At 46.3% G+C, this 22070-nt stretch overlaps 1 protein-coding gene across 5 annotated transcripts in view; it reads right to left on the bottom strand.

Moving 5' to 3' along the window:
- Window positions 1-658: 658 nt before the first annotated feature.
- Window positions 659-22070, bottom strand: part of CSGALNACT1 (chondroitin sulfate N-acetylgalactosaminyltransferase 1) — a 316104-nt gene continuing 294692 nt past the window's right edge. For all 5 annotated transcript variants that reach the window (XM_080660425.1, XM_080660423.1, XM_080660427.1 and 2 more), the window contains 4 exons: window positions 15840-16018; window positions 14846-14940; window positions 5199-5280; window positions 659-2617 (listed from right to left, as the gene is read on the bottom strand). In XM_080660425.1, the coding sequence (XP_080516551.1) occupies window positions 2328-2617; window positions 5199-5280; window positions 14846-14940; window positions 15840-16018 (646 nt within the window). In that variant the 3' untranslated portion in view covers window positions 659-2327. The remainder of the gene's footprint in view (window positions 2618-5198; window positions 5281-14845; window positions 14941-15839; window positions 16019-22070) is intronic.

The raw sequence follows: 22070 nt of genomic DNA, 5'->3' as shown, positions 1-22070 counted from the left end.
ATCAGCAACTTTAAAACCCAGTTCTTAGCCACTGTCTCAGGCACCTGTGATACCACAATGTAAACCAGCACCAAGGCCAGTGAGCCCAGGGGCAGCCTGGGACTGCTCCCCGAGGGGCGCTTAGGCCTGCCTGAGCCCGGGTCAGACATTTGCTCCCTGCCGCCAGCCTGTTGGAAACGCATCCCCCTGTCTCTGGGAGGACACGGGCAGGAGTGTGCAGGTCAGTCCCACAAAGCCCTCCGGACCACTGGGGAGCGGGCCCCGAATTTCTAGGAACACCATTAAATGTAAAAATACAAAATACAATCAGAGTTTAAAGGCGCCCTGGAAATCATTTCTCATTTTCTTCTAATAAAAAGGACTAGTAAATTGTATTAAGGGCCCGGTTTATCATTATGGTTCTCTCCTCCCCCTAGACCAGTGGTTCTCAACCAGGGGTGGCTCTGCCCCCCAGGGACGTTTGGCAATGACTAGGTGAGAGACCCTCCTGGCATCTGGTGGGTAGAGGCCAGGGGTGCTGCTAATACCCCACAGTGCACAGGGCAGCCCCACAACAAACAGTGGTCTGTCCACAGCGCCACAGCTGAGAAACCCTGGTCTATGCATAAAAAACTTTTCCAAAAACTAAAGATATGGCATTCTTACTCCAAGAAGAAATCATATCCACAAATCATATTTTATTCGTTGTCCAATGCCACCTTCCACTCATGCCCTGTGTTTTAATTAAACGTTACGAACTATCAGTACAAATCAATACAATGCTTTTTTCCCCCCCACACACCAACAGCTTGAATGTTCTTGAAGGTTTTAAACCATGACTTGACTGTGGGCAAACAGAAGACAAGGAATCAGAGATAATTAGCTCATGCAACTGGTGCTGGCTATTAAATAAATAATTTTCACATGAATGTAGAAACCACTCAGTGTTAACTGTATTTATTTTTTTTAAATAGTTGGAAACTGTAATAAAATGCAATTTTCAGAAGCATCTTGGCGATGGAGTAGAACAGCTTCATTTAAAAAAGAATGAAGTTACTCCCCCCTAGACGGGGGTGGGTGAACATGTAGCAAAATCTCCCATCCCGGGAGACTCGGGCAGATGGAGTGATCTTGCACAAAATACATTTTCCTGCAGTTCTTCTCATGGAAGCCAGCAGCCAGGAAGAGCACCCTGCTTGGGAAAGAGAGCGTTTGGTTCACACAGTGTACTTTGGTTTATTTAAACAGGTAAGAAGGTAGTCCCCAGTTCTCTCTTGCAAAAAAAAAAAATGTATTTTTTGACTTTTAAATAAATCAAGCTACCACCAGTCTGAATGAGTTTCCTTTTCTGTTGAGGTTAAAAAAAAAAAAAAAAAAAGGATATTTTTATTTCCCTCCAGTGTTCAGTAGCTCCTCTTCGGAAACACTCTCCAGATACAGTCGGGTTATATCTTGGTCCTCAGCAGCCCCACGCCACGCCTCCCACCTGCTGAAGGTCTGATGCGGTGCCTGACAGGCCCCGAGTTGGGCAGGTCCTCGGATGCGGGTATCAAACTGGTGCTCTGAATGGAAAGTTCTCCTAATGCATCTAAAAGCATCTTCTTAAAAAATGTAAAAGTGTACGCTAGCTTGTGCTCTCTTTAGTAAGGCTTGCAAATGGGTCATTAAATAAGCAAAATATAACTCTTAAGCAAAAGAAAAGTGCATTTTTAAATAAAATAAAAAGAAATGGAGATGGTTAAAACTACAACCAAAAAGATGAGATTATTTTTGGTTAATTTTTGGGAAAATGGCAACAGTTATGATTTCTTTTTGTTTTTAGTCCACTTGGTTTTGCTTAATATACTCACAAGGATCGTCATGAGGGTATCTGAGTTTACAGTCTCCTTGCCTGCCTAGTTGTGTTAGCATTCCTAGACACGAGAGTCCTACTGATACAATCATCCTGCTGGGGAGAAATGTGTGCCTTTCATTCTAACGAACTTTTTACAAAACCGGTCTTCATTCATGAATATTGCAATGAGCACAGAAAGCAACAGACCTCACTTCGCCGCAAACACAATCACAGCCTCCACGTGGCCAAGCGTACCACCTCAACGACCATTCTCCTTGGTCAGTCGCTGCAGAGGATCGTTGGGGCTACTTCTGCAGGCAAAGTGGGAGATTTGCATTCCTGCTGCATAAAACCACACAGGCAGAAATTGGAGGCCTCTCCCTTTGTCTCTTACTAATCAGTCAGCTTCTTTGTTTGCCCTTTATGGAAGTCGTTTCCTTGTTGCAGCCACTTGTCAGGTTAATTGCAAAAGGAAAAAGCAAAAAAACATCTCCCCCAACGGATCCCTGGGAGTTCATGTTTTTTTGCTGCTTGACTTCTGTTTCTGTTTGCGAAGGTGAGCCTCTATCTCGTGTCGGAAGACCAGCATGCCCAGCTGCCCGTGGGAGGCCTCGTTCATGGCCTTGGACTGCATGCACATCTTGTACTGCTCAGGGGTCAGCTCGTCCACACAGCGCTTCTCATGCCAGAGGTGGAAGAGGCCCCGCACGGGCGTCCGCACCACTATGAGGTTGCTGTGGAGATACTTGCGATACAGGTGCACATCCTCTCCGCCCCAGCCTTTGATGTCCAAGTCAAACCCACCTGTCAGGAGAGAACACACTTCTGAGTCATAACCAGCCCGCATCTCCTGCTTCCGTGCGCTACACAAGAAGACAAGAAGCCATTAGGGGAGATGTGTTTCACCGCCCCTCCGAATTATGAGTGTCCATCCATGTCAGAGAACTCAGAATTCTCGAACACAGAGGACCTTTATGAAAGCTAGTACCACCTCCCAGAGGTGACCTGACTGCAAACAGAATCCCAGCATTTGCCCGCCTCCGAGAGCTGTCAGCAGTGCTAATGATGAGCCCCAGCCGCCAACTGAGAGCTGCAGAAGCACCCCAACTTCAACCTGAGACCTCCAGATGAAAATTCCCGTGTTCCTCCTGCCACTTCACATGGAATAAACCAGAGGTGTGCAGTGTGAAATAGTAAAACAGGATCTCAGTGTGAAAAAAAATCACATCCCATAAAAGCACTCTTCCTTTTGGAGACTAAAGTGGTCCCCAAAAGCTGGTGAAATGACTCCTGCTAAAGGGAACAGTCCCAGTCAGTTCTGAGGTTCCACTCCAACAATCTTGTTTCACGTAGGAATGGACAAGGAGAATAATGGTCCCCTAAACTCTCACCCAAGGTTGAGATGCCCCAGGTTGTTTCTTAACCTAAAGTCCACCATGCCTCAAGTAGAACCAAAGAAAAATTGGCCTCTTTTTGTCATTGTTCCTTGTCTCACCTGGGAGATTTCTCCAACTCTTACAAGACATAGTGAGGTGATTCTCAACATCTTTTCTCAATTATCACAGAGCGCTTTGTCCCCAAACCATGCTGCTCTGATCAAGGCTATTGCTGGAGAAGGGGCACCCCAAGCACATGGACCCACCCCTGGTCCATGTATACGAGGGCTCTGTATTCCCCCCAATAGTGTGCAGGCAGAGACCATTCTGAGTCAAGGGTCTGGAATCTGAGTCTTGGTTCTCATCCAAGCTTCCACTTTACCTCTCGTGAGCTCTGGTTTCTTTATCCTGAAATGAAGTAGGTGTCATAACCAAATGAGACAGTAATGTAAGGGGCAGTGCTTAGTTAGCTGTAACTGATTTATTATTCCCATTGGTATCATTACAACTTATTAAGTAAAAGTTATGCGACTATATGATGCTTGCAAATTAATGCAAGATTGCAAAGAATAATGGGGGACAGATGTAACCCAAAGATTCATTCTGAGCTCATAGCAACGGCCGACTGAGAAAGCGCACCTTCCCAGCCTGCCATTCCCATGTTTTTCTGGTATATCAACGCCCTGTCTTTAGGGGAAAAATGTATTATTACCCCAAATTTGATAAATATAGATCATCACAAAATACTCTCTCCCTGTTCATAGAGCAAGGAAACAGCTTCTTAAAATGGAAATCTCCTTTAGAAATAAAAAAATACTTATGTCATTTTTGAAACTGATTTGCACAAAATCATTTAGGCTTATTTCTTAAACAAATCAAGCACACCTGTGGTTCGCTGCTGCTTATCCCGGGGCTCCCGCCCCAGGGAGACTGGCTTCCTAGGTGCGCTGCGGCTGCTTATGGGACCTGACTGCAAGCCGCTGGGTTCTATTTTTATTTTTAACTGGTGATTCCTGTGAGCATTCTGCAGGCCCTGCAGACCACCTGTACCTCTGACCAAAACCTGGGGCTGCTCAGACAGACTCACGGACCTTAAGAAGAGAAGCTGTAGGCCTTGGGCTGGAGGGGGAGTAGACAGGAGAGAACAGGTGAGCGGTCTCTGGGAGGCCACAGGGAGGCGGTGGGGGGTGGGCATCTCCACACCTTGTGAGGACAGGACTTCCAGACTCCATCCTGCTAGAGCCAGAGCCCAAGATCGAGGTTTCTGGCCTGCTCATTCACTCCCAAGTCACATATCACCCACAATTCTACTCCCTTCAGAGGCACATGAGTTACGACTGCCGTGGGGAGCGAGTGTGGAACTCCCAAGGGGGACAACAGACCCTCTGTTCTCATCCTGACGGCGTCCCTCACTTTACCTCTGAGAACCTTGGTCTCCTCAACTGCAACCGAAGGGCCTGCCCTGTCTGTGCTCTGGGAACCTGTGTGTACGTGTGTGTACACAGTGACTGTACACTCAGAGCTTCGAGGGACATCTGGGATTTTTGAAGGTATAGCAGATTTTCCAAAATTTCCTGGTGTGTGATTTTCTAAAATTCCCCATGTCACCCTATTTTTTAATGGATTCCCCCTGCTGGGGAGGCCCAGGATGGTCTCCATGATGGGGCGCAGGAGCCGGACAGGTTGAAAGTCAGCACTAGGGGGACCACTTGGAAGCTGCCTCTACACAATGAGCTGCCTCGAATCCGCAGATGGGAGCCTTATTTGGGGTGACTGAGAGGTGCTGGTGGAGATTATAGGGGTTAAAGTGCCACACACTGAGGCCACCTATTGGTCCAACTCCAAGCCCACGACAAGAGGAATGAACTTGAGCTGCCTTTTCTTAAGAAGTAGCACCTCCTTTGCCACCAGGTTCCTTGGAAGCTGAACGGCCAGGTTCTCTCACAGCCCTTCCCTGGCCTCTAGGTGGCAGTAGAGATGCAGACTTGTTGCCAGGGGATTTGTCTTACCTATGTTGATGAAGTCTGACCGATACTGACATGTCATCCCAAATCCAAAGTCTCTCCAAAATCCAGTTTCCTTCTTTATGACCTGCAGGGAAAGCACTGTCATTGGAGAGGGAAGGACAGAGTGGATAACAAAAAACAGAGCTTATTCACATAAGCAATGTTAAAAGGAGAGCCCATCCCAGCACTGATAAACAGCCGCAGCCCTGTGGGGGAAATGCAGATGGATTTGAGTCCTTCTGGACGGTTAGGAATAGCCAGCTCACCAATCCCAAAACAGGGCCTTGTGATTTTTGGCACCTCTGGCTGGAATGTTTCTAGGGTACAAGGCATGGAAACACACACACACACACACACACACACACACTCAAAAACAAACCGGAGAGCAAGTTTTTGAGCGGCGCCATGGAAAAGCCACCTACGTGTCTGGCCCAACACCAGTGCCAGCGAGAATTGGAGGCCTCAGCCCCTCACACAGGGCCGGGCTGGGAGCCAGCAAAGGGCTCAGGAAGTTGAGAGAAGGGATAGAGAACAACTCGGGATTCAGCTGCCCTGGCACCGTGCACACCCAGAGCTCCCCCGGGCAATGAAAGGAAAACCCGAGGCTTCAGCGTGTGACTCGGGCTCCGCTCCTGCTTGTTGAGGAAAAGGGCACGACGCGTCCAGGTTATGAAGAAAGACTCTGTCCATTCATCTTTACTTTCGAGCCAAACTGCTCCAAAAAGCATCTGCAAGTCGTTGCCAGGCGGCCAGGCTGCCGAGAGGCCATCCAAGCCGTGACTGTCTTCAAAAAGCCAGACCTGGCCCTGCCCAACCTCTTACTTTGCAAGTAAATTTCCAATGTTCTGGCTGAAGCAGAAAGACGTTTAAAAAGTTGCTTCTATATTTTTGGCTGAGGTAATTCTGGGAATGGTTTGGGGGCCTATTTTAATCGTTATTTTTCATGATTCCTTTTTGAGTTAACGTAGGTGCTTCCAGGAAAGGAAGTCCCCTGGGTGGGTGGGTTGAGGGGAGGCTGCACCAGGTCCCCATCCACGCGGATTGCTGCCTTTCCCGTCCGGGACGCCTGGCTCTATTCACAGCTAAGGAGCCAAAGTGTGCGTCTCGTCCCATCTTGACCACTGGCTGGCTTTTCTGCCCTGGGTAGGCCCCGCACTTCTTCGAGTCCCTATTTCCTTTCCAATAATTGAGAAGGTTGAGCTAAACCATCCCTAAGGTCTCTTCCAGCTCTAAGATACAAACATTTATCCTATTACTACTATTTCACCTCCCTGAAGTTTTCCTTTATCTCTACCACAGGCTACACTGTACTGGACAAATGGCTTGCAGAAGGGCTGATGAACTTGAAGCTCTTTTACTCCGTGACCTAGAAAACAATCTTATTTTCACTACCACCTCCACGGGGATGCCGCCTGCACCGCTGCCAGCACGCATCAGGACTGCCATGGAAAACCAAGACCACAAGCGGCTCTGTCGGCTGCTGTGGTCCCCAGCACATGCTCTCCAATCCTTCTTCAGAACAAAGGCCTGCAATACAAACCTCCCAAGTGACAAGACAATTTCATTAGTATCAACCGGAAAGGTTTTTCAGGACAGGAAAGTCTAAAAAAAAAAAAAATGACTCTACTAAGTCATTTTAAAAACTGGTTTCTGCTTCATCCCTGTTATACCAGGTAAGCTGTTCCTGATGCAGCTACTGGCTTAATATCCTTTTTTTCCCCAGGATGCAGACAAGTTTTCTAAGCTTCTGGATAAAAGCGGAGTCGAAGAGTAGTGCCAGTATCCAACTTCAAATACTTGGCTGAGGTCTGCATGAGTGTAAATGAAAGGTCCAAACAGGGAAAACAATGGGTCAGGGCTGGGGAAGAAAGACAAAGGGGTGGGGGTTGTAAGAAGTAGCCACTCCAGGGCTGGGGTGAGTGGACACAGTACCTGGTAAACTGCGCACAGTGAAGAGTGACCCTCAGCTGCAGACAGTGTGACAGAAACAAATGGATGTGTGAGCTGGGAATGAGCTACATAAATACTTATTAACATTGGCTTTAATGTTGGCAAGCCACGAAAAGCCACTGTCTGAAGAGCTCATTGAAACGTAGCCCTTGGTGGGAACCGATCGTGCCCACAGCATATACTGTCAGGGCAAGATGGAGTGCACTTATTAGAGTTCACTTATTAAGGCTCCACCACCCTCAGCTGTGCTGAGCCGCTAACTGGACTGGTGCCCTGGACCAGCAGCCGAGCTGGGAGTGAGCGCTCTCCAGTGCACATCAGATCACAACACGGTCCCATTTAAAGCCCTCCGAGGTTTTAACTGCATGCTCTCTAATGCAATTAGAATAAAATCCATGAGGAAACCTCCAGCCTGCAAAGGCCCCACGGGACCTGGCCCCTGCCTGCCTTGCCCAGCTCACATGCCCCTTATATACAGACCCCTTATATTCTGCCCCCTGAACGCACCAAGCTGACAGGTCTCCACAGCTGGATACCTGCAGAGCTCCCTCCCAGGTTCACCCTTTCCCTGCTCAACCCGGGCTCTGTTCCAATGTCACTGCTCAGAGTCATTCATCCAGGCCCTTCCAGCCACTGTCAACCCTTCTTAGCCATGTCACACTCTACACCATCACCTGGCTATAAACAGGCTCTCTGAAATCACCCTGTTGTATTTGTTTTTCTGTTAGCCGACTGTCTTCACCCACCACCTCTGGTGAGCGCAAGCTTGGTCTCCAGCACCCAGATCACTGTCTCCCATGTAGTGAGACTCAATAAATACGGTAAGTTATCAGTTAACATCATTGATGGGTTCTGCGACTTCAAGCCCAATTATGTATATCAAAACCAATTTTACCATAGGCTAATTGATATAAACAGGAGTTGACTTCCTACTCAGGCATCTCATTAATATTATAATGAACCAACACTGAACAAAAGGAAGTTATTTGAGGACCTGCTATACTTCTCCGATGAACAAATGAGGAGCAGAGACAACATCAAGCCAGTGGAAATATACATAGTCCAAGCCCAGAATCTTGTCAGGGAGTGGACCAGTGAAGGCCTAGGAATTCCCGTGGGAAAACCCTCAGAACTGTGTCACTCTGGACCAGCAGACAAAAACATTTTCACCTTCCTGGGCTCTAAGCAGAGGGCTTAACTTCTTAGCACCTTTGCCTGAGGCATAAGGAGCACCACTGTTCTGGTCAAGCATTGAACAGACACACACCATGATGTCTAAGAGGAAGAAGAAGCCCTAAGATAGAGATTAGACTTTAAAAGAGAAACATCTCCTCCTTCTGTCCTGAATTTCCTGACCTGTTTTCAAGTGCTATCCTCACTTTTAACAATTTCTATCCAGGGCCGACCTCCTCTTAGCTCTGAACCACCTTTCTCCCCCACCTTGGATCCCATCAGAGCACTGCAGGGCAGGAAAATGCACCAGAAAGGACAGTTCTCCCACAGGAAGTTGCCAGACCTTCCGCTCTGTGGGTGATTCATATGATCAGGGTGATTATTTTCTATTAGGACCAAAACACAAGGCATAAATCAGCACCTCCCTCCAAAGACAGAGGAAGGTGGCCACCCTGCAGGTGCACGGGGGCTGGGGTGGCAGGAGTGCCTGTCTGCTTTCATGGCACTGACTTGGACAACTGCCCATGATGCAATCTGGGCCCTAAAATAAAATAAGTAACATATATTTAGGTGGAGTATTTCCTCTGAAGACAAGAGAGTCTCCTGAGACCTGAGGTTGTGTCTGAGCAGCCTCACGTTCACCAGAAACACTGAATGGTGTTCATTAACCTAATTTCTGCCCTCACTGCAGGCAGGCAGGCGGGTGCAGTCCACAGGCCCCACGTGAGGAGGCTTCAGGCCTGGTTTAATGCTCTGCTGTTGCCATCTTGAAATTCTTAATGAGTTTTGAACAAGGGCCCTGTGCTTTCATTGTGCACTGGGCCATGCAGGGTGAGTAGCCAGCCCTGTCCATGAGCAACAGACACCTTGAACTTCAGGGTCCTCTATGACTCGGTTGGGTGCCTCCTGACCCCACACTATGCAGTTCTCATTCTCTGGTACCGAAGGCTTGATGAGCACACCGTGCAAGATTCCAAGGGCCCGCATGTGGTATGCAAGTGCCCGAGAGCTGAGCGAGCACCCTGTGCACGATTCCAGGGGCTGCCTATGGTACCCATGTGCCCAGGGTAAGGCACGGTGCCGTGACCATTTCTATCTCTTGAAAGATAAAGTATTCTGGCGCCAAAGCTTTCAAAGAATTGGCTTAAGAACAGACTCAAATGCCACCCCCTTCAAGATTTGTACTAACCCACACTTTCAACAAGACGTCTTTTATCAGTATCTGCATTAAACACATGAAGTGTCTTCTGAAGGGTGGCATGCTGGACAAGGAATGGTCCAGGTTTCCTCTGTTTGGGGATCTGTAGCCAAAGGACAGACTCTGTGCTCTCCTGGAAGCACACTAAGGCCAAAAATAAGTCCCCTCGGCATCCTCAGCCCTGTCTCCATCACACAGGTGGCACTTGCACGCCTGATCCTGCCACTCAGCAGTCTGGGAAAGTGACTTCTACCTCTGAGTTTCAAGGTTCTCATCTGTGAACTGAGCATAATGATGTCTCTTCGCATGCAGTACCACTGAGCATGACACGAGGTAACGCGGGCACAGTGCTGGCTTACAAACCACTGCGTGGATTGCCTCTGTTAATGTTACTCTTGGTGCTCAGTGAGTATCTGCTCCCCAAATAAGTAAAAACAGACTATGCCTGGTCAGCAATGTTTGGGAGTTTAAAGTGAAATGCAGTGTAGTGGTAAATACTTTTGGAGGCGGGTAGAGGTAAGGGTTTAATCAGAGAAAGGGTGAGGACATACCATGACACACCGAACAGAGCGGCACAAAGTCATCAGATTTAAATGATGGGTGGGCCGCATGGCAGACTCTGATGCCGGGCGCTGTGGGCAGTAGAAGAGGTGAGGAGATGGAAGGCGATGAGAAGACACTGAGCAGGGTGCTCACCTGGCAGAGCGGCTGGCTTGGGTGTCTATCAAGCTGGTACCCTGTGCCAGGTGCTGAGGTTTGCAAACATTTTCTCCGTAATCAGTTTTAGAGTCAGTTTTTAGAGGAAAGTCAATCCCAACAAGGAATCATGGCTATGCTAGAGCAGCCAGGGTTGTGTAATTTTCTTCCCAACTCTGTGTTGAGTGACATCACATCGGTAGCCTGGAATAGGCCTCAGTGGGGAAATTGACACCACGGGAAATGGCCAATGCTATGAATCTGGGCTTTCCCCCCGCCCTGCCTCAGAGAGTGGGTTGTTCAACATTTACTAGCACACCACTGGCTTTATGCCATGAAAAAAAGTTTTTAATGGAATTAATCTTCATTTTGGAAATGTATCTCTGGCAGAGGATGAAGGAAAGACTGAGTACAGAAGAGGGAACGAGTCTAAAGACAGAAGTGGTAAGAGGCTCCCACCATGGCCCCAGCAAGAACTAACAAAGCTTGAGCCAACAAAGGGGAATGTTAATAATTATTGAAATTACAGCCATTCCTTTCTCAGAGAGCTGTTTCTACATTAAAGCACCAGCAAGTTTCATCTCAGGTGTAAAACTCAAGAAATTAAATATTCGTATAAAATCCCATGATTTCACTTACTACTTATTACTAATGGTCTGTACTCAAACGTAGAGAAACAAGTAGTCTGAACACACTCACAAATACCCTAAGTTTGGTTTCTTGCTTGCGCCTGCAGACAAAATGTTATCCAATGACAGTGGCAATACTGGTAGCCAGGAGAAGTAATGACCAGCACCTTGACGATGAGGTCATATCTGCAGGGCTGCTGGAAAAGCTGCCTTTTGTTGGCAAGAATAAATAACTTTTGCTACAGTGACATTCAGGATCTATGTTCTCCCTTTGGACACTGATGTATTCCAGGAAGGCTATCAAGAATGCATTAATATACATGCATCATATAATTCTAGACTGAGTCCAAATGAACCCTTGGTCGGAAATCTTTCCTAATTTATCCCTCTCTTATCATTCCTTTTTTTTTTTTTAATCCTCACCCCAGGATATTTTTCCCTTGATTTTTTAGAGAGAATGAAAGGGATGGGGAGAGGCAGAGAGAACCATCAATGTGAGAGAGACACATCGATTGGTTGCCTTTCCGCATGTACCCTCATGGGGCCAGGGATCAAGCCTGCAACCGAGGTACATGCCCCTGACCAGAATTGAACCTGGAACCCTTCAGTCCCAGGGCCAATGCTCTGTCCACTGAGCCAACCCGGCTAAGGTTTATCATTCCTGTTTATTTTATAACTCCTTAGCTCCTCCACATTCCATCTCTGTATTAGTGTCTGTAGTTTGATGTTCTCCTTTGGGCTTTTTGTCAGGTCATTTCCTTTACATTTCAGCTCTCATCTAGACCCTAAGCGAATCTATTTATTCCCCCTGCACTAGAGTAAGGAAATCCTAGTTTGGGCCTGTGCTTGGCTACCAGCTGTCTGTGTGATCTTTAGTAAATCTATAGACAAGAAGGGAGTAGTTGAAATTATCTCACAATCACTTCTGAGTACATAAAACTGTTTCAGTTCTCTGCCTCCCCGACTAACACCTTAACTAGTTCTCCGTAGGCAGCAAGTGCTCAAAAAATGACTCACCCAGTAAAGAACAAAATCAGTACTTTTCTTTTTTGGATGGAGACCCCTGCATTGCACAGACAACTGCTGTGTTTCTCTAAATCAGTCGTGGGCAAACTACGGCCCGCGGGCCGGTTCCAGCCCGTGGAGCCGAAAGAGCAGAGGGTTCTCTTGCTCTCCCCTCCGCTCCTTCACCAGCAGCAGTGTTAACATGGCAGGGAAACACGGCCGCAGCTCCTTCTTCTGAGTAGGCGGATTTATATCCGCCCATTCAGTAGAAGGAACAACCTCTCAATCTTCCAGAGGCTCCTTGTAATGCCCGCGGACGCATCCCCCGACATCACCCTGGGAATGCGTAGACACGTTATCGTGGTGATGTAGGGAGACACGCCCCTGGAGAGCACAGTATCAGAGCATTAGCTAAAAAGGAGACCAACAACACTGTTCCCACTGAAGTTGATGTTTTAAAGACCAAAAACCTTTCAACCCAGTCTACATTGCCATCTACATCTACGTCCCGGGCATAATTTGGAAGTTGCACTAAAGAAATGTTTAATTTACTGTTTACACATTTTGTTCTTTTCTATTTGTTTTAGTTTTAAATTATTTTATTATATTTAAGTTTAATTTGAAAGGCTTTTGTACCTTTCCTTTGTTAGGCAATTTTATTTTGCCTTTGCCATCTTCAATATAAGGTATGTTATTGTGCTATGATTCCTCCATTTTTTGAAGTTTCAAATTATAATAATTAGTGTTTACATTCTTCTTGTTAAAATGTTTGAAATGAATAAAACTATTGAAATAAAAAAAAAAGACCGTACCTTTTTATGTAATGATGTTTACTTTGAATTTATATTAGTTCACACAAACACTCCATCCATGCTTTTGTTCCGGCCCTCCGGTCCAGTTTAAGAACCCATTGTGGCCCTCGAGTCAAAAAGTTTGCCCACCCCTGCTCTAAATAGTCACAAATACTGAACCCCAAAAGAGCAAACCTATGTGGTCTAGGAAATTTAAAGGTTGCAGGATAACTTAGAGGTTCCAGCTGTGGATACAACAATCTGACCTGACCACTAATTCTGAGAATCTGAGAAACTGGCTTCCCCGCGCCATACCTCTGGCTTCCCTTTACACCTGCTTCCCTGCAGGAATGGTAATAACAGGATAAACCTTTTAACCTGTAAAATGACAAGAATTCCTTGCAAGCGAATAAGGTCTTTAGGAGTTTAAAGTAAAAACCGTAATCTCATTTGATGTCAAATGTCATGCGGTACTTTATTTAAAATCAAAGGGACTTTTATTCTGATTGGATGAAGGAAAATAAATCCTGTTTCCCATTTCCCCCTCAAGCCCTATTAGAAGCTTAGAACTCTTACAGAATGGAAATAAGAAGTTTTTCTGTCTCAATGAGGGTGGATAAAAATGGGTTTGGGGGGAGTGAAACCTCTTACGGTGTTTATGTACAAAGCACATATGTATATATGGTACATAAACAGACATTCACCATATCCGGGGTATTAGAATTTCATTGGGGGAAGGGAAAACTATATTATTACTGTCCTGTATGGCTTGTGTCCCAAGTGGAACCGTGCTAGGACATGAGCTTGTCCAACCTGAAAGAACCTGAGCTGACACTTTCTGGAACATCCGCTGCCAGAGGTTAATTGGAGCGGGGCACAGGAAACAGCTAGAAAAACAGGTTTTGCTACTTCTGGAAGCTTGAACACAGAATCCATCCTACAAAAGAATCTCATAAACCATGTATTTTTACCCTAGCTGGTCTTGCTCAGTGGATAGAGCGTTGGCCTACGTACTGAAGGGTCCTGGGTTTGATTCTAGTCAAGGGCACATGCCTGGGTTGCAGACTCAATCCCCAGCAGGGGCTGTACAGGAGGCAGCCAATCAGTGATTCTCTCTCATCACTGATGTTTCTATCTCTCTCTCCCTCTCCCTTCTCTCCTAAATGAATAAAAACATAGTTTTTTTTTAAAAAAAACAACAACATATATTTCCCATGAACATCAGTTTCCTCTCCCATTGCACAGAAGCATGGGAGACGTGGTCCTATCACATGTCCATTCTCACACAGCAGCTTTCCTTCCCAGCCTATGAGGTGCTCAATGGGAGGAAATGTGGCTTTGCCTGAAACAGGAGACAGAGCTAACCAAGGCAACGAACAGACAGCCCCCAGGTCAGATGCTCCCGAGACGCAGCCTGAGCTGGAACACCACCTTGACAAGCCCAGCTGATCTCTACAGGAAAAGATCGCAGCCCAACTTGATAAGAACGGGAAGTTGATTCTCCGAGGGGCATGCCTCTGTGTGGCACAGAGACCCTCTTCTGGCTTGTCTCATCTTCCTGTTGCTGCCCTGCTTCTCTGCTAAGTGGACTGACTCCTGCCACCACCAACGGAGACAACACAGCTTACAGAGATCCTTTGTGGCTCCACCATCCATCGCCTGTGCAGCTAAGATCATAGCAGAGAAGCCACCTGCCTGTGACACTGCTGATGCTAATGTCCACCCCAGTCACCATGATATGTGGGAATGACAGCATGATGGGAGGGTGCTGGATCTAGTCCCTGCTTCCCCACTGACTCACTCACTGTGTACTGGGGTGAGCCACCCCTTTCTGACTTCCGGTTTCCATCTGCCAAATGGGAACACAATCTCACCTTTCTTCCCTTGCAGGATTTGTTAATAATAAAGAGAAAATGTGCTGCATCCATAATGCAAGAACACTGGTTTCCAAAAACCATAGAAGAAAACTAGGAAGGTGTGAAATTACCTTTCTGTAAGGTACTGTTCCTATTTGTTTTCCACTTTTAAATATTGCAAGCACTTTTAATCAACAAGGCACTGGGAGCAAAGGCCAGAACGTCTGCCAAACTTGAAAATGAATACAGGACTCAATCCGCAGATTTCCACTCACCTGTACTCATGGTCAGGTGCCCTAGTAATGAAAGACATGAAACAGCCCCACAGAGGCACCTGCGGGTAATTACTCACCAGCTGCTGTTCTAAGGGAGGGACCGCATCGTGATGGCCGTAGATGATGCCAGGATTGTACTGACTGAAAAGGACTGGATAAAATACTTTCTTCCCTGCAGACCAGAAAACAAACATTCACTAAAAACAACCGATGAAACTATTAGGTTTGTTCATCTATATTCAACCCACTGAAACATCCCAGACATTTGCATCCACTTTTCCTTTTCCCTCCCCTCAAGTCTAACACAGATCTTAGAAGTTCTGCACCAGGTAGATCAGATGAACAGACTCTCAAATATTTCTAGCCTCTTAGCCCAGGAGTGATATTCAAAATAGTGATATCAACCAATAAGAGTGGGTGTGAAAGACAGTCCTAATGCCCTCTGCCCTGCCAGACATTAACCCTTTAATTGCTGGCTTGTGGGGAAGTCTGAAGGGTTGCCAGAGGCTGGGGTGACTTTGTGCAGCAGGCGTAGATGTAGGGAGCCCAGGGCAGTTATTTCTTTATCAATTTATCTGAAGGGTTTCAATATTTTAAAAACAGACATGCCCATTCCAGTAGTTATCAGCTGAATACCAGTCTTGCCTATAAGTCAAACTCCATGAAAATAATTTTCACATTGTGAGTTATTTCTGCTCTGCTTACTTCTTCCCTTGGTGACTACCCACAGCTACTCCTTTCCCTTTGGTTTCAGAAAGTTTCTCCAGGTCATGTCCTCACTTTCTCCTGTGAATGTTCATGAAAGCCGACCTCCCAGGTGAAAATGGAAAAGAAGTTATAAAAATGAGCTTGGGACAAGGAGTTCTAGAATTACGGTGGCTGACAAGCCACACTGTGGCAGCAAAGGAGAAATCCAACCAGGTGGTTATCCTTTCCTTTGTCATTGGGGGAAAATAAGGCTGAGTCAGAAGCAGGACAGCAGAGTGAACTGTGAAGAGAATGATGCCCGAGTGTGGGAGCCAATGCCACCTGAGGGAGAGAAAGAGAAGAGCAGTCTCCCTACACCCTTACCTGGCTGTGTGTTCAGCCTGCACGTATTGAGGAACTCAGAGGTGAAGTGGATGTCAACGTCACAGAAAAAGAGAAGGACGTTGCTCCCCTTCCAGAAGCGGGCTCCTACATCCAGTCCCTTTCCCCGGGAAAATTCTCCATTCAGTTGGATGAAGGTAAAGTTCCGGAAGTTGGCAGCTCTAAAGGGAAGAAAGACACAGTCCCTCAGGCTTTCCAGGTCAAGAGTCCCCTGGAAAATACATGACCAAAGGCCATCCACATCGGACATGTTTCTTTTGTACCCTGAGGGCAATGAGACTACCAGGCAGTTACAGAATGACCCAGCCTCTTTGGAAATACATTGGGATTAAAGGTACCAAGAACAAACACCTAGTGAAGTTTTAACACCAGTTTATTTCTTGCTTCTCAGTAATTTTCCCAAATTGAAAACTGTACTGTCATGATTAATGAATATTTGTGTGTGTGCGTGTGATGGAGAAAACTTGAACCAGTGAAGACTATGTCAACAAAACCCAGGAAAATCTCCATGCCTTCTGAGCCAATGAAACCACAGGGCCAAGGAAATGAAATCCCATTGGGATGGCTCCACCTTGCATCCTCTCATCTGTATTCAACTCCAGGAGCCAGACCTGATAGTCTTGATATATGCTTATCCCCAAACAGATCTAAACCTGGATTCCTTTCCCACGCTCAGGACATGCAGAAGAGCGAGACAAGGAAAATGACAGACTTGGGTTCAGAAGACCAGAACTGCCTCAGACCTGGCTCTCCAAAGATTAACTCTGTGATCTAGGCATTAACCTCCCAGAACCTCAGCTGCCTCATCTGCTAAATAGGAATAATAACACCTTCCTTAACCGCCTCACCAAGTTATTAGTTAGGTAAACACGGCCAAGAGTAGAAAGCACTATGTAAGCATCAGCTACTGCTGTCGCTGGCACAGGCGAGGATTCCCAGGCCCAGGGCAGTGAAGCCAAGACGTTTCTTCCTGCGGCTGTTCTTTCCCAGGCACAGCAGGACCTTCTGAAATGGGACATGTCTCCGCACAAGTTCCAGGAATTCATTCAGTACCTAGTGGGATGGAGACTGTCTTCTACCAGGAAGAACTAGAGAACCACTTATAGTCCTATTCTAGCTCCTAATTCCACCTTCACAGATGCCTGGCACTTGGCAAATCCCCCTTTTCCTGCTGACATCACCCTTCTTTTCATATCTGAGCCCTCTCTATACCTGGCCTATCCCTACCCCTCAACTTCTCTCTAATCCTGATGTAGTCAAAAACAAGTTCAAAAACCTATTTCCATTTTTAAAAGTATATCTTCCACTTGGGTAAAGGTCAACACAAATATAGAGTCATAAACTTTTCAAATGCTAAATTGTACTTATATCTTGTAATTTAATCAGTGGAACAAGTTCTGCTACCCCTTCCTAGACTTCTTATCTTCTTTCAGATCTGGGAGTGAGCTTGGGTTTTTACCTTGGGAATCTGTGGGCCCAACCTGTCTGAGTCTGATGCCAGACATGCTTTTCAGATTTAGATCAAGGCAGAAGGCCTGGTGATGGGAAGGGCTCTGGCAGATGAGTCAGGAAACCTGGATCCAGGACCTAGAACCGCGCCCGGCCCCTGTGAGTGCAGATGTTTGTGAATAAACATGTAAATAGATGAATTATTCTAATGCTAGCCCTGCCTCTGAAGTATCGGGGGTGAATCACTTCATTTCACTGGCCTCCGTTTCCTCACTGCACAAAGGCCATTTCACTCTAAAATTCTATTTCTGTACATTGTGCATCCTGTTCAGCACTGCTCCACATCTAGAGGCACTCCCTCGCCTTCAGGGCTTGACCTTCCCTCTTTTCTCCAGCCGGGGGCCGAGTCCATCTTTCCTGTGAGTAGAACTGTGGTTGTGTTCCACAGCCTCTTCAGTCTTCGGATGGCCCTAGTGAAGGACAGATACCTCCCTGTCTCCCGAACTGTTCAGGTGCAGTCATCTAGCCTCCCTGGGGGTTTCCAAAGCCCAGCTCCTATAAGTCAGGCTCAACTCACTTCTCCCTGCCCTATTTGCTCAGTTTTCTGGAAAGTGTTACCCTTGGGCATTGCCTGGTCTTTTGCCTGTTCATCCAAGGGAGTCTCCAGCTCTCCCATGACGCATCTGCCATCCGGAGACCCATCTTTCCCTCAAAGCCAGGAGCAGGTCTCTTGCTTTGCTTGTCTCAAGGTTCATGCTCTTTGAGACCCTCCCAGACTGCGGGGTGAGCTGTAGCTACTTTGCAGGGCAGAGAGGACTGACATGCTCAAATACAGGGTAGCAGCAAGGCTGTCCTCACTCAGGTTGTATCTGACTCATAATTCAGGGTCCTCCTCCAAGAGGTCTTCCAGGATCTATCATTCGAGAGCTCAAATATAAAAATGCTTTATATTTAAACAACAGCAAGCAAGGTTTGCCAAGGGAGAGGAATACAGGTTCCTAACACTTTGTGTTAAAGGAGCTGCCAGTTTCTCCCCTTAACAGCCTTACAGTCCGTTTGTATAGAGAGAGCAAACATTTACAGAAGTCATGTTGAACACTTAAATAAGAATACAAGGCAGCATCAGAAATGGAGGTAACAGCATTGGAGGCAGGACAAGCCTGGAGAGGATCAACCTCTGAGGGCATGCCGAGTGCTACAAATTTAGAGGGGAGAGTGGTCATTTTGTGCATAGACTCAGCCAATACACAAGTTAATCTAGGTTGTTCTGTCCAAAAATTCTCCAAACCCTGGCTTGAGCTGCTCTTCTCTGCTCTGCTGCAGCAGGGGGTGGGGCGGGGAGTGGGCTTGCCAGTCAATCGAAGTCACTGGGAAAAGAGGTAAGGAGAACATTGTTCCCAGTGTTTGAGATGACCTTAATTTGGAAGAACTTTTTTTTAAAAAATCTTAAAACCATTAACCTCTATGCAATCTCCTTCCTTTCTCTTCATCCAATCTCTCTACAGGATGAGATAATCCATGTTACATCTGTGGCACTACCCAATCTGAATATGCATTTCAAACCTCCTCTCCAGTATGTCTGCAGGCCATAAAGAAAGCCCCAGGACACAGTTCCCATCCCTGTCCAATCACTGCCCACACAGAAACCTCTCACCCCACGGGGCCAGTGCCCATCTGGCACCAGCAGCCTCTACTTCCCTCCAAATCCCACTCCTTCCTCTGTACACAATCCTGCCCGGCCCAGCTTTGCTTGGCCTCCTCATTCATCCTGACCAATGCTGACCAGCAGAAGACATGCATCATTGCTGCGGGCCTGATGGCACACGTATGTGATGGCCTTATGTTGAAGACCTAACCAGGGAGCTGGATATCAGTGCACACAGAGGCAGGGTGGGGACAGAGTCATTGATGGCCTGGATAGCACATCAGCTGTCATGGACACTGGAGAAGGCCCAGGGCTAACTTTAAGTTGTCATTCACCTGTGGTTCCCAGAGTGGTTGCCAGGTCACCGTGCTCAGCTAGGAGTCCACCTGCAGATGGATAATGGTACTATCCTTCCTCCTAATCACGCAACCCCGGCACCTCTTATAATTAACCATTATCTGGGGAACCCCTCCTTCTCCTCTCCTGCCATCGGGAAGGCGCTCTGATCATTAACAAGTGTTCTCCACAAAGGAAGAGGGCTGAGCTAGAAACACCAGAAAAAGAAGAACCTGGAAGTGGGACGCCCTCCTCTCATCTCAAGCTCATCGGCACCAGCACCAGAACACAGGATGCAACAGGACAAAGAGAAACCAGCTTCTGCAAGGCCATCAGGCCTCTTCCCTCAACACATCCCATATTTTCACTCAGAAACACTGCTCGTTGGGCAGAAGATTCGCATACTAGCACCCCTTGCTCAATAGTATTTGAAACAGTGTCTAAGAGGCAGCCAAGCCACGAAAAGCAAGGACATTCCAATGCAGAGCACTGATTTGCCCCAACGTGGTCTGGCAGTTGTGGGTTTAAAAATGTGCACAACATGGCCACAAGACTGCAACCCCCAAATGTAGACCATCAAGGTGCACAGACAGGGACCCTGTTTTGTCCTCCGTCTGTCCCCCCTGCCACACAGTGTCCAGCCAGAAGATGGCTGCTGATGGCATGGACATGGCTGGGGCCTCCTGCCTCTGGTCGGTGGTCCCTCCTGGAATACGTTTCCTCCATCCATTCCAGTGAAAGTCCCACTTAATCTTCATGGCCCATGTCAAGCGTCACTGCCTCTCTCATGCCTTGCTGCAAACTAAAGCCCCTCTCTGGGCTCCCAGGCATTGCTCCCAGTCCTGCCTCTGTCCTCTAGTGCCCAGTGCCTTCTTGTGCCTTTGCTTTGTGTAGACATGCACAGATGACCTCGCAGGCTCTAAACCTTGGAGGCCAGGGATGCCTTACTTTGTGTTTCTATCTTCAGAGGTGATCTGACACCATGCAAGAAGTGGTACTCACAGGGACACAGTAGATGATCAATTAACACTAAAGCCAAAATCAATGGGCAACACTGAGGCACATCTCAAATCTGTCACTGTTGGAAAGTGCTGCCCCAAAATGCCACCTTCTTCCCTCAGGTGGGCACTGGAGAAGCCCATGCACGTAAGTCCACCTCCCACACCAGAAAGAGTCTTGACCAACAGATTCCAAAAACCAGACACAAACCTAAGCTTTTAACAAGATGACAAATAGATAAATAACAGAACAAAAGAGAGCTGAGGAAAATAAGATACAATCTGGTCTGAAATATTTAATTCACCCATGCAAAGAAATGTAATATTTCGCAGCACATCTCATAAGGCACGGACATTTTTCATGGTAGAACGAGAGCACTACATTCTATACTTGGTGATTTCCTATTATGCATCAGAGTCTGCAGTTTCAAAAGGACACATGATTACTCATAATTATTTCTTCTTTTCTTCTTGACTTGTATTATTGGCTGATGAACCCTTGAATTTCTCATTGAATTCCTTTCTTTTATATAATAAGTCTGGTATATGGGGACTCCTCCAAGTTACACATAATCATTCTGATTGAGGTTATAATGACCTGAGAAAGCTAGGGTTTCTGCTGGAGATTTAATTTCTCTAATTGACTTGCATTTCCCAGAACTGCTGGATTAAAAAATGATGGAAGATCTTGCTGTCTAATATGATTTACTCTAATACATACTTCTTCCCACCACTGCAAGGAAATTCTCTTAATGTGACACTTCCCACAACAACCCTTCATTTTAAAAAAGCACTTAAAAATTTACATAGGAACCAGTATTATATTCAATGTATAATTTACAGTTTTAAATCTAAGAGCCCTAACTATTAAATAACCTATGAATTCTACTTACTGAAGACATTTGAATACAGTAAAGGATTTAAAATAGGCACTTTGAACAATTAATTTAGAATTTTCTAGATTCTGAGCTTATACAAGGCTGCTATACAACTCTGTTTTAGCAAGTTCCTTTTGAAAAGATAAACAATTAACAAGTCATTGGCTAGATTACCAAAGAAAATGAGAACTCAAATTAATAAAAATTATAACAAAAGAGGAGACATTGCAATTAGCAACACAAAAACACAAAGTATCACAAGAGATTATGTGTAATTATATGCTAATAAATTATATAATTTAGAAAAAATGAATCCATGAAACATACAACCCACCAAGACTGAATCATGAAGTAATAGAAAAATCTGAACAGATCAATAATGAGCAAGCAGATTGAATCAGGAGTCAAAAATCTCCCAACAAATGAAAGCCCAGGACCAGAGGTCTTCACTAGTGAATTCCACCAATCCTTCTCAAAACTCTTCCAAAATATTGAAGAATCCTCAAATAACGTTATGGCCAACATTGTTTCATTATAATACTAGAGGCCCGGTGCACGAAATTCGTGCAAGAGTAGGCCTTCCTTCCCCCGGCTGCCGGCACCAGCTTCCCTCTGGCACCCGGGACCCGGGCTTCCCTCACAGCCCTGGCTTTGTCTGGAAGGACTGAATGACGTCCAAAAGGACATCCGGTCTAATTAGCATGTTATGCTTTTATTTTTATAGATTGATGATATGTCATAGGAACTTAACTCTTGTTTATATCAATTAGCCTATGGTAAAATTGGTTTCTTCATACATGTTTCACTTACAGTCACAGATCCTCTTGATGACATTGAGGACTTACTGGGTGTAGCTCCAAGCAAATGTCTACCTCAGCCAGCATTTCTCAAAGTGGGAGCCATGGAC

This window comes from Plecotus auritus (genome assembly GCF_963455305.1).
Source record: "Plecotus auritus genome assembly, chromosome: 3".
In the NCBI taxonomy this organism is placed as follows: domain Eukaryota; kingdom Metazoa; phylum Chordata; class Mammalia; order Chiroptera; family Vespertilionidae; genus Plecotus; species Plecotus auritus.
This window is presented reverse-complemented; position numbering and strand designations above follow the sequence as displayed.